This window comes from Desmodus rotundus, chromosome 13 (genome assembly GCF_022682495.2).
Source record: "Desmodus rotundus isolate HL8 chromosome 13, HLdesRot8A.1, whole genome shotgun sequence".
Taxonomy (NCBI): domain Eukaryota; kingdom Metazoa; phylum Chordata; class Mammalia; order Chiroptera; family Phyllostomidae; genus Desmodus; species Desmodus rotundus.
This window is the reverse complement of record NC_071399.1, coordinates 40,479,797-40,493,104: the sequence shown is the minus strand read 5'-3', so window position 1 is coordinate 40,493,104 and position 13,308 is coordinate 40,479,797. Positions and strand designations below refer to the sequence as shown.

General features: G+C 40.6%; 1 protein-coding gene across 3 annotated transcripts in view; it reads right to left on the bottom strand.

The window, feature by feature from the left end:
- The window catches only part of TMTC4 (transmembrane O-mannosyltransferase targeting cadherins 4), an 84,631-nt gene that overhangs the window by 43,464 nt on the left and 27,859 nt on the right, over window positions 1-13,308 (bottom strand). Inside the window, exons 6-11 of one of the 3 annotated variants that reach the window (XM_045186681.3) lie at window positions 9,828-9,925; window positions 4,930-5,022; window positions 4,538-4,702; window positions 3,540-3,742; window positions 2,073-2,244; window positions 1,855-1,983 (exon numbers count right to left, since the gene is read on the bottom strand). In XM_045186681.3, coding sequence (XP_045042616.1) covers window positions 1,855-1,983; window positions 2,073-2,244; window positions 3,540-3,742; window positions 4,538-4,702; window positions 4,930-5,022; window positions 9,828-9,925 — 860 coding nt within the window. Of the gene's footprint in view, window positions 1-1,854; window positions 1,987-2,072; window positions 2,245-3,539; window positions 3,743-4,537; window positions 4,703-4,929; window positions 5,023-9,827; window positions 9,926-13,308 lie in introns of all 3 variants that reach the window. The other 2 variants (XM_024578824.3, XM_045186682.2) reach the window with 2 other exon arrangements.

The following is a 13,308-nucleotide window of genomic DNA, read 5'->3' as shown; positions in this document are numbered from 1 at the left end:
ATCAATAAAATATACTTTAGAAAAGAAGAAAGGACCATTTTGAAGATGAGGTCTTATAAGTATGTATGTTTCAAATTAAAGAAAGAAAACTATACACACTGACATATAAAAACTGTATGTGCACCCATATGTGTACACCCTGTATTTTCTAGCCTACAACACATGAAGGCATGTTATTAGAAAAGACAGATAGGCTTAAAATCACATATGTCCCATCTCCTCCTCCCCCATTTACTAGAGTAACCTGGGCACTCTATCATACCAGGTCTCTATCTAGCACCTAGATTACTAAGCTAAATAACATCAGTTCCATTTTTCTATGCCTCAGTTTCTCCCATTTGGAAAATTTACACACACACACACACACACACACACCTGTCTCTAAAAAACTTAGAGGGAAGATAATGGAGATTAACTATAGAGCCATTACCAAAGAAATCTCAGTTCCTTATATGGAAGAACTAGAAGGGGAAAGTACTGTTATTGAAACAGCAATGTAAGAATAAAGCAAATTTATTAACATTTATAAAATTAAATTATAGGCAATTTATTTTTAGTAGCATAAAATAAATGGGTAGGCCAGCAAATCAAATGAATGCTAAAAGTTTGAAGCAATTCAGTCTTTTACCTAAATCTCTTAACTATAAAACATGAACAAGGTTTTTTAATCCAAGAAAAAGACAAACAAGGAGTCAGGACCTTTTATACTACTGTTTGCTTCAAGATCACAATAAGATGCCAACTATTCATTAGAGTTATTCATACAACTTTACCTGAAATCATTGCTTTTTCTTAAATACAGAATGTAAAAATGAGATTGAACTCCAGAAAACTCTTTTTTTTTTACCCTTTGAGGATCTCATTTGGAGCACCCTAGGAAGCTCGAACTTTGATGACCTGAGAGAGAATAAACCGTTACTAACTAATAATAATGATCTATATTCACAGAAAATCTTCTACCCTAACTTCTTGGTATCCCATTCGAGCAAGTAACATTCCCTTCTTGTTATTTAATGGGACAACCAAAACTAAAATTAACCTAAGAAAGCTAATATTTCTTGAATACCTACTATGTTCTAACTACTATATTAAGGCCAGTTCAGATGCCATATTTCATTAGAGCCTCACCACAAACCCAGGAGATAGGCATCATTGCCCCCCTTTATGGTAAGGGCACCAAATGTTCAAAAATCTTTGGTTTCATCCAAAGAGGCAGAGCTGGTTATGCTGAGGGCTTGGATTCATGAAGAATCCAAGTGAAAAAATACGTATCAGACTGCTTCAGCAAAAACACTGCCAATTTTAAAGTCCATACATTTATTTTTACCTAATTTAACAAAACGAACCACAAGTAGAGAAACCACAGGTGATATAAATGTGTACTACACATCTATCACCACACAGCATGATTTAAACCTCCTGAACTGAATTATTGTCCATTTGTAGATATTATCTTCAAATTACAGCTTGGAAGCTAGTTAACACTATGGCCAAAGCATGTGTTTTGAAAAGTGTATACTCCACATGTTTCAACTGTGGGCCTCTTCAAGCCCCAGACTGGATGTGTGTTATTAGGACCCGTGCCACCACTTCGAAGGGTGATTGGACCAACTGGATGAGTAACACCTCATTTAAGTAATCTCCCATTTCACTAACATTGTCTGGTTTTAATAATTTCTTTGAATTATTTTGCCTAAGTGGACTTTTAATAAATTTTATCAAAATAACAACAAAAACAGAAAAACTCAAAACTTATGCTAGATTCTTGTATGAAGGCAAATACTCTTATTCAGCTGTTGAACTTAAAACATTTCCTAGTAATGTCCTTCTAAAGAAACATGGCGGCCAACACACCTTAGCATTGAGAGGACACACAGACAGGGCACTTTGAAAAAGCTTCTCTTCATTCCTCCACTCGCCGCTGCGAATCATGCACCTCAGCATGTTTATGAACAAAATTCCCAGTACGAGAGCAGTGATTAGCTTCTTAAGAATAGAGAGACACAGTAAATGTCATGAGGAAAATCCATCCAACCACCTTGGTTATGAACAAAATCACTCTTGGCCAGTACCTTTTTCTTAGTATGTTTACTGAAAGCTCCAAACCCGAAAGTCAGCAGCATGCAGTACCCAGCGCTGGGGAGGTAGAGAACTCTCTCTGCCACCACAAAGCCCACTCGGAAGAACAAGTTACTTGCAGGAAGAAATGGGATAATGAGGAATCCCAGGCCCAACGTAAGGACCCTGGAAAATGAGAAGTGCAATACTTAATATATCTATTTTTAGGCTTCCCAAGAAAAATATGCTACTCAACATTAAAATAAAAATAAAGGCCTTTTTCCCCCCATGACATCAATTGAGAACAGGTACTGGCAGCAGCAAAATGTGTCATCAATAGAAAGGGTTTAGCCTGGTAGTATTAGGATAAGACATAAAAATCTTACTGAAAAGTGCTCAGCATCAGACATAAGGATAAAATTCACAAGTCACACAATTAATATCATAAGGTTAGAATGACTACATTTGTGAGGCCTTATTAGTTTATCTACTGACAACTCACTTCAAACCATTAGCTACTGAATAGCTCAATGGATATTGGTCCCAATTAATCTAATACAGTTTTCATAGGAAAAAAGAAACCCCACAAACTGAATAGGTATAATAATACTTAAGTAGGTTAAACTTTACAAGGTCTAAAATAAACTAATGTCTTTTTTGGAGGTTATAAGACCACAAATTTCAGTCAATTAGAAGGAAGCTGAGCAATGAAACACTTCTAGAACTAGGCTGTCATTTCTAATATCCCATGTAATATAAGAGAATGAATCGAGAAACCAGGTCAAATGTGGTGTCTCCGTCCTGGACCCTGTGCCTACAGTACTTTAAAAATAAAATCTAATTGCACATGTGTAAATGAACTGGGATAAAAGTTTATTGTCCTTGAGAATTACGAACCAATTTAAAACACAGGTAAACTTGAAACTTAATTTGATTCCATAAATACCTATGTGTATAGGAAATCATCTTAGTTTTCTTTCTCATGAAATATTTGTTTTTTCCTCTAATTACTTTCTCAATAACACTTTTTCCCTCTTTTCTTTGGTGAGAAAGACTAATCTCTTTGCAGCAGCAGTTTATTTTGTACCAAACAACAGAAGGAGTCACTATAGCATCCACCAAGGCTTTCTGAAGGAGAATTGTGAAATAATGGGCACAACACACATCAATTACACTCTCTGTTCTGACCATAAATTACTCTTTACCACCTACTGAGAAAAGGATCTCAAAATGGTACTTCAGCGAAAGGAGGGGGATATAAAGTAGTCATCCATACCCCTCTCCTCCAGGTTCACTCCCTACTAGTTGAAGCCAGCGATGGATTCCAGGTGGACAAACTCATCCTGGTCATAAGCATGTATTGGAAATGAATGTCCTTAGACACTACTTCTACAAAATTGTTAAAATGATCAGTGCTGGATTTAGCAAAATGCTCCGGACTCAACCCAGTGTGGAAGTTAAAATTCAGCATTGTCTCTTACCTTCTCTTGTGGCTGTCTTCAGAGCATAGGGCTTGGCATATTAGGCCAATTAGGCAGAACCAGAGTGCTACTAGTGCAATTACCCTCCAGTCACCAACTGACTTAATGAGGGGGATGCAGCCCATCGACCAATCAAAACACAGCCACCAGGGGCACAGCAGCAGCCAGGCATTCAATGAATAGTAGTAATTATAGTTTATGGCCTGTCAGTCAAAAGGAAAACAAACATTTATTTAATACAAAACTTGAATTATGTATATTCCTAACTTCACTTCTGTGGCATCTGTATACTTCTGTTCAAGGAGAGCAGCTGTATAAAATAAAATGTTGACACATTCTACAATGAACTATGGCTATAATATGCAATGTATTAAATGCATTCAGATTTTAAATGAGGAAAGTGCAGCATAGTCACCAGACTCTGCTATACAGTTGTTGTAATTCTGGGCAAACTATGTCGATTTACTTAGTGATGCCCAAAGTCTGTGACCCAGGAAATCTGAGGCCCAGAGGTCACCTATTTGCTTAACAACCTATAGAATAGGATTCTATGGTGGTTCTCTTGATTTCTGTCTCTATGAAATGCACTGCTAAGAATTAATACCCTTGCCTTCAGAAAAAGTGAACCTTTGCAATAAAGAGAGTCTTGATACAGTAGACTTTTACAGACACCACTGATACTGCTATATTTTATCTTAAGCCTGCCATGCCAATCTCCTTTAAAACAAACACCATGGGCTTAGGAGACACTCATGCGGCTGGCAAGAAATCTGATGTAAGAAGGAACCACTTCTTAATTTTGATTAGAATGTAAATACTAGGGATTTCTATCTGCTCAATCCCCTAACAAAAGCTTGGTTTCATCCTAGAATATCCTTCCTGATAGCAAACAAACACGGAGGTGATCCACTTATTAGGGATTTTGGGGGTGTGCTGAGAGTGAGATGGAGAGGAGGGAAGAAGGACCTGGGAATTTTGTAGACAGACTGAGAACTCACCCTGACCAACATGCTGTCGGCAAAGGAGGCAGGGTTGTCCACCTCGGTGAATGGTGGCGGCCCGGTGCCCATGATTTTCCAGCGCATATAGAGCACCCCTGCTCCCCCCAAGGCCAGGAGGGTCATTCTAAAGAGGAGGCCCCCATTTCTGAGTATGCCGATGTTCTGAAAAGACACCGCAAAGCCCCTGATGTCACAGATTTTCAAATAACAATGTCAGTAAGCCAGGTACAGATGTGCAGCAATTCTACCTGAACTGTGTTAACACTGTGCTTCAAAAGGCTGGCTATTTTAGAATTCAAAATAGCAAAAAATACTTTGAAAATGGCATTTTAAATCAGCTGTACTTGACATTTTCCATGTCGGGGCTGGAGACAAAAGTATACACTTACCTCTAATAACTTGTCCTTATGTAGTACCTTCTGGACAATTTCCAGAACATTTAATTTGCCTATCACCAAGATGTCAAAGACTGCATTCAAACCCTAAGGAAGCAAAACAAGGCAATCAATGATGTGAGAGCCTAACTCTGATTATGTAGCAATTATATTGCACAATTTTGTTACTAAATTAAGACAAGGGATGTAGTAAATTAGATAATTATGGAAGACTTCTTCAGCTCTTAAAAAACAACAACCATTGTTCCTGTGAAATTAGTTCACAGTAATATGTTTTATCAATTTTATTATCTAGTAAATTTTTCTTAGTCCTAGCTAGAAATTTGGACCTCTTCAGAGGTGCTTCCTTTCCTTTTTTTTCTTTACTCTAATACAGTTCCTTAGTTGATATAACAGAGTGGTTATCTGGGCAGCTGTTATGCCTAAAAGATAAAGGCAGCCATCAATCTTGAAAACCCAGCCATATACAAGTAATTACACCTCAAGAACCTCAAGTACTAACTGACTTCAGCAAATGTAGCAGAAACAGGAGCAGAACATAAACAATTGTCTCTGATGGGCCACTGGAGATCTTTCAGCTTCAGATTCCTAATTGTCCACCAACTTTCTGTTCTTGCTGGGCACACAGCCAGAGTGTATTTCCCAGCCTCCCCTGCAGTTACATGTGGTCATGTGACTGAGTTGCAGCCTACAGAATGTGGGTAGAAGTGAGAGTGTCCCATTTGGAAGTTTGGTTATAAACCTAGACACGCTCCACCACTTGGTTTCCCCTTCCAGCTGGCCGTGATAGAGATGATGGAGATGACCAGGGTGACTTTGGGGAACTGCACACTGCAGATGGCAGAGGCTCTGCCAGCCTGGGTAACTGTGTGGAGGACAGTCACCTCTATAATGTGAAGCCCTGTCCACAACAGTTAGGTGAATGTTAAATAACTTCAATGGCATGATGCCACTGGATTTTGAGAGTGTGACACTGTAGCTCCACCTATCCTAACAGCTTCTAATACCACCATTGCAGTTATATTTTGAGTTTCTTTTGAGGAGGTGAGGGCTGCTTTTGCAGCTATTACCTATAATCATAGGCTGAAAGCTAGATGAGGCTTAAATTCTATTGTCTGTTGTACAATGGATATTTTCCATAGATGTCCCTGCTCCAGAAAATGTCATCTAGCAGAACTCTCTGCCCAATCTGGATAAAGTAGTCAGAATATACACGGTGTATTTGGATAACAATGCCCCTAAATACTTGGGTCTTTTTCATATGAGGCTTTGTGGCAAAGAAGATCACAAATCATCAGATGCCAGTGGTAATTTGTGGTTTTCAAAGCAAGGATGACATTCCTACTTAACCTTCTCTCAGAAATGCTGGGAGCCATTAATTATCCAATAATAACGGGCCAGTGCTGGGTTAATCATTTCGAGGAATCCTGATTTTAGTCACTCACGTGATACATGATTTTAGTGGGTCACAGAAGACCATTTCTGCCTGGGTGTAAACTATTTTCTAGAAGGCAGAAGCTCCCCATTGAGCTGCAACTGTCACTGTCTTTTTACATTGTTTGATTTTCTGCCTGTGAGCTATAGGACAGTCACCAAGGGGTGCCAGGGGCCTGCTATCATGAGGACTGAGCCAAGCTGGACCCTCCCTCCTCCGTCCCATTTAAATGAATCATCAAAATGTCCACATTCTTATCAAATTTCTGAAAACAGCTAAATTTCACTGTATCTCTCTTCACATCAATTCAAACTAGTTCCTTAGGGCTTTTAAAACATTAATGGGGGTTACTTTGGGACCTTGTTAAAGGAAGATTCTGATTCAGCAGCCCTGGGGTAGGGTCTGAAACACTAAATTTCTAGTAAGTTCCCAGGTAATGCTGAGGAGCGAGAGTTCAGAACAGTGCTTCTCAAGAGGATGATTTTGTTGGAAATATTTCAGGTTGTCACAACTGAGGGTGTCCTACTGGCAACTAGTGAAAGGAGGCCAAGGATGCTGCTAAACATCCTACAGTGCACAGGACAGCTCTCCATAAGAAAAAGAAAATCCAGCCCTAAAGTCAGTAATAGCAGAGTTGAGAAATATTGGTTTAGGGAAAACATTTTTAAAGTAAGTCATGAAATTCAAATATCTTTGTACAGTAACTCTTTCTATACCATCTTCTAGCTAGCTAACCTTGACATTATAAATCAAGAGCAATAAAACCACTGATCTTTGCCTTGACTTCTGTCAAACCCTAAATAGCTCTGACTGCCCTTTCTTTTTCAAGGTATTCCCACATGGGCCATCACATCCCACATCTTTGTTTTCCATTTCTCTACCTCTGCTCACATCTCTAATTTCTAGATTTACTTCTAATAATGTAAGGCAGAAAACTGCCTAGAATAGAGAAAAAGGAAAGTGGATTTCAATGCCTCTCCCTTCCTGGGGTTTCAATTGGTATCAAACATCAGAGGTATGTGCTTCACTCATCAGAGGCCTGCTCCTCTCCACTTTCACATTTCCAGTTGATGCCAAGTATAACATGACATACACTCAATACTTGCTAATCACAACCAGAACCACATATGGGTCAGTCCACTGTTGTATTTAGGACTGCCCAAATATGACAGCATCCAAGAAAACTCAAACTCAAATCATTCCTTCACTTTTTTCTACAAGATCTCTCCAAGAAAACCAATCACCACTCTAAGAATTTCACACTCTCAGAACTGCTGGCAGAGGTCTTTGTTCCTTCGGCGAGCCCTCTCCACATAGAGTAGGCAGGCAGGTACCATATCTCAGACCCCACCAACCTGGCTAACACCATTCAATTCCCACATCCCGGTGATTCCAGGAGGCTCAGCCCCACCCGACTTTGAGGCCCACCCAAGCTTTTCCACACAAATGATTTGTCACTGCTCATGCTTCAGATTTTCATAAAATCTCTCAAAAGCAGCATCTGGCTTCAGCATGCCCCTTACCTCTTGCTAAGAGGCCCCAGGCACTAGCAGCAGGCAGCCTTGGTTCGCAGTTTGGCCTTGCCTGGGTACCTCTAAGTCCAGCACAAGTAGCAGCCATCTACAGATCATTTTGTAGCTCATGTTGGGTGGCCCCGGAAAGAACACAGGCAGCATCTGACTTTGACCTGCACCTATCGGAAGGCCCCAGGGCCAGCGTACTCAGTAGCCAGCTTTAGACCATGTCAAAGCATCAACCACCTCTACAAGTGACACACTCAAGGGGTGGACTCAGTAGACACCAGAACCCCACTAAAGTAAGTCCTGCTCTATGGGCTGGGCCACTGCACAGCTGATCCTTCATGGTGGTCAGGGGTCAGTGGTTAGTAGTCAAAGTCAGCCCTTGTAGCTGATCAGCCTGGGGGTAAATCCCTCCCATTAACCTGCCAACAGCAACTGAGACTCAACCACAACAGGAGGATGTATACAGCCCACACGGTGGAGTGGCAAACCTCAAGTGCCCAACCTGGGTGATCTGGGAGGCAGTGCCACTGGATCCTACAGAATACCTACTACATTAGGCCACTGTACCAAGCCAGGGAGACATAGCAGCTCTACCTAACACATAGAAACAAACACAGGGAGGGGCTGCCAAAACAAGGAGACAAAGAAACATGGCCCAAACAAAAGAACAGATCAAAACTCCAGAAAAGTAACTAAATAGAATGGAGACAGGTAATCTACTAGATGCAGAGTGCAAACACTGGTTATAAGGATGCTCAATGAACTCAGGGGGAAATACAATAGCATAAAAAAGGACCAGTTAGAAATGAAGGATACATAAACTGAAATGAAGAATAATTTAGAGGGGATCAACAGTATAGTAGATGAAGCCAAGAACCAAATCAGTGATGTGGAATATAAAGAAGCAAAAATCACCCAATCAGACCAGCAAAAAGAGAATAGAATCCAAAGATAGTATAAGGAGCCTGTGGGACAACTTCAAGCATACCAACATCTGCATTATGGAGGTGCCAGAAGAAAAGAAAAAGAAAGAAATTGAAAACCTATTTGAAAAACAAAACAAAAGAAAACCTATTTGAAAAAATAATGACAGAAAATTTCCTTAACTTGTTAAAGGAAATAAACATAAAAGTTTGGGAAGCACAGAGAGTCCCAAACAAGATGGACCCAAAGAGGCTCACACCATGACATATCATAATTAAAATGACAAAGAGATACTCTTAAAAGCAGTAAGAAAAAGCAGTTAGTTACCTACAAGGGAGTTCCCTTAAGACTGCCAGCTGATTTGTCAAAAGAAACTTTGCAGGCCAGAAGGGATTGCCAAGAAATATTCAAAGTGATGAAAAGCAAAGGCCTACAACCAAGATTATTCTATCCAGCAAAGCTATCATTTAGAATCGAAGGACAGATAAAGAGCTTCCCAGACAACAAAAAGCTAAAGGAGTTCATCATCACCAAAACAATATTATGCGAAATGTTAAAGGGTCTTCTGGAAAAAGAAGAAGAAAGGAGAAGAAGGAGAAGAAGAGTTAAAAAATATGAACAATGAAATGGCAATAAAGACATATCTATCAACAATTGAATCTAAAAAACAAAATAAACAAGCAGAACAGAAACAGACTCATAGATATATGGTAGAGAACATTTTGACAGTTGCCAGATGGAATAATGCATGTCATCTGTAATTAAAAAAATAAAAATGATAAAGAAAAAGGAACTTCCTAATCTCCATTTCCATCAGTTGCTAATGATTGTCAAATGAGGCAGTCAATTCCCATATGAAACACCAGGATTGTGAGAGCACAAGTAGTTGGTCCAGAAATGTCTACACCTGTAGGATAGCAATGGGGTGCAACAGAGGTCACACAGGCAGGCTCAGCTCAATATGTCTCTATAGGAGGGGAAAGGGTACCTGACCACGTCTCAGGTCTTACCAGCACAGTGATCCCTTGCTCTTTGCACAGCATAGCCATAGCTCCCAGAAGGATACTCAGCAACACCCAGAATGTAGAATGTGCTCCTTCCTTATTACCTGTCAGATAAGAGAAATGACAAACATAAAAGTCACACAACATAGCTCAGTCTTGTTAGCACCAGGAACTACTATTCTAAGCATGCACTTTACATAGCCACAATTTAAAAACAGAGTATGGTCTTCTGACAGCATTTCTCTGTGGTTGCATGTGTTAGACTCACGCATTTCTGGTTAGACACCACCTTCTAAATAGTACACAAATCCCCTCTCAAGGCATACCCTAGCAGGTGACCAGAGCTTTTGGGAGGCATTGGAACAAAGCCTTGGCCACAAAGACATCTCATCTCAGTCTATATGGTACAGGTTCCTTCTTCCCAACCTGCCAATCACCAATAGGCCATTTTGACAAGTTGCATTGAGAACCCTCACTGAGAGTGTAAGTACTGCATCTGGTTGCACAATGACCTCAGCAGTTACCACTACTGCTACAATGAAGGAGTGATGGGAATGCCTGAGAAGCTCCGAGTCGTTACTACTCCTCAGACGGAAGTCTGGGCTCTCTGAACATTAGGTGGTATAAAATGGGTCTGCTCTGCTCCCTGTGTGGAATGGCCCTGACCTGTGAATATGCAGGAGCACTGATCAAGGACCGGCACCCACCTAGCACCTGGGGCAGGTGAAGGCACAGGCCAGCCTGGGCTGTCAACCTTCATGGGAAATTCAGGCAACAACAGGAAAACAAAACATCACTAGAAATGTGAACACTGTAGTAAGAGGCTTGAGTGGGGCTGAGCTTGAGTAATAACCCATGGTCCCTAAACTGCCTTCTGAGGAGGGAGGGTCTGACCATACACTGTTCAGTGGGTGTTATCTGCACTTGGGGAGCCTGAGCTGAACTGCCTGGGAGGAGAGGAAAGGAAAATTGTCATGCTCATCTCTGTTCTTTCGTTGTGAGGCCTCCACCTTCTCATATAGATAGGTGGTGAACAAACACCTAAAAAAGGATACAGCTTTGAAGTGGGGCAAAGTGTACCTACTTGAGGACGAAATCATTAGCTTGCCTATGGTGCCTGAAAATCTTGGTTCAGTTTTGCTTCAAATCAGAACTCCTGGTCTACATTCCAGCTCTGCCATCTACTATGTGACCCCGAGCAAATTACTTACACTCGCTGTCTCAGTGACATCAACTATAAAATGGGGGCAACATTAACTATACATTCTTCACTTGGGAGGGAAAAATTATATAGAAATATCTGGAAATCTGTGTTAAAAATTACATAAATATGCTTGTAAATGTAAAACATCTCTCTGAAAACGCATAAGAAACCAACTACATTAGTTTCTGAACAATTTTAAGAAGAAAAATTTGAGTAGGGAAGGCTTACTTTTTGTTGTATAACCATTCATACCTTTAGCATTTTCTTAACTATATGCATACATTAAAAACCATACATTTAAAAAATCACTTAATATAGTTCTGGAACCACAGAAAGCATTCAATAAATGTTGTACATAAATCAGCAAAATTGCCCCAGTTTCCAGGGAGGTGCCAAGCTCATTATGCAGTGATAAGATATACTTTGGTTCTCATTAAACTGCTTGATCAGAAAACCAACAATTAAATGTTTGGGGAGACAGGGAAGGTGAGAATAAGGGAGGGAGAGGGAAAGAGAAAGAGAGACACAGAGAGATATTGAAACCAACACTTAAGTGTATTTGGTATATGTGTTTGTGATGCAGATTCTGAATGAATTGACATAAAAACAAAATCCTGTGAATATTAAAAAACTTATCAGCAAAGTCCCAGGATGGAAGCCCTAAAGGATACCCAGGCTTGCTATCAAGGAACAGCCATGGGATCTTCGGTAGGAGGCCCTCCTAACCTTATACATTCTAGTGTAGTGACTGCTACACTTGAGAGGAGTCTAGATGGTGACTCCTCTCAAGACAAGGAGGGTCTATACCCAACTGAGCAAAATGTGAGTTGGACTAACCCCACTGTGACTGAAACCTGCTCTGGCACTGTCAGGCTGCCTGAGGGAGGGCCAATTGGCTCACTGGGAAAATGTCCTCACTCATAAACAGGCTCCGGTAGCAGAAGACAATCAAGAATCAGGCAGAAAGGATGCACGGGCTAATATTTTCTGAACTTCTTAGCTTTTTTTTGGTAATCTATGTATATCAAATTTCCAGGTTTAATGTACAAAGAGGCATAATAGATATTAAAAAAAATTTATTTGACTATTATAGTTGAGGCACTTTAAGGCTTTCCACAAGGCCAAGAGAGCAACAGCAAAGCTTCATTAATTTAGAGTCTATTGTCTTACAAAACACAATGAACACTCTTGTTTTAAACATTTCTAATCTTTCCTGTTGCCTACAGGATAAAAGTGACCCTTCTGTGAATAATAATGGCATTTAAGGCTTTGCTGACCTGGTTACACGAAACCTCTCTGATTTTCCTGGGACTGTATTCCAGGTGACGCAGGAGATAGTCAGGAAGGAGGAAACTCTGGAGGTTCCCCAAGGCTAAGATAAAGGACATGGATACAGGACGGAGACCGTCTTCTAAGACCAGTTGTTCCCACCTTCTGGAAAAGCGCTGACTCATGGTCAATCATGAATGCACCCGTGCAGAAGATGCTACACGACCCCTGCTTCATTACAACAGCATTATAACAAATTAACATTGTGTGATCACCTTCCCCGGTGGCCAATCAAGGAAAATCATGGGAGACCACATGAGCAGTAGCTTTAAAGTAATACAACTACTTGTATATGTGCAATAGAAGCCTGCCAAAAGTAGCCAAGAAATATCTGCCCTATAAGAGTAAAATCCCTCCAGCCCCTGAGGTCAACCTCTGCTCAGAGTTGGCCTGCACCCATGTTCTGTGGAGTGTACTATTGCTTAATAAATCTTGCTCTCTTTCTGCTATAAACTGTGTGTGTTAGGTTCAATTCTTTGCCACGATCACCAAGAACCTGGTGACCTGTACCCACCTGTGACACAGGCACACTGGCCGACATGCTCTTACTTTGCTTTGGATATTCTGTTTTCTTTGGGTACAGTGGCCCTGGCAAAATCCAACCCATTTTATACAGCTGTCAAATGTCACTTAAGCTGAGAAACCCCATCCCCACCCTCCTGGGCAGCCTCCTTTATCAATTCACTAGTTTTAGAAATACAAATGGGCCTACTGTCTGCATGTCTGGTTCCCCTGAGAACAGCATCTGTCTCCAGTACCTTGGTGGCCCTAGTTGACACCCTAGATTAAATTAGGCCCAGCTGCAGCACCCTATCCTTATCCTACACTATCCTTATCACAATCTACCATTATATTCTTCACAGGTTAGTACAAATGCTACTTGATTTTCTTAATTTTCCTCTACACCATGGTCTCCAACCTCAGCACTACTCTTTGAGCCGGTTAATTCCTTGT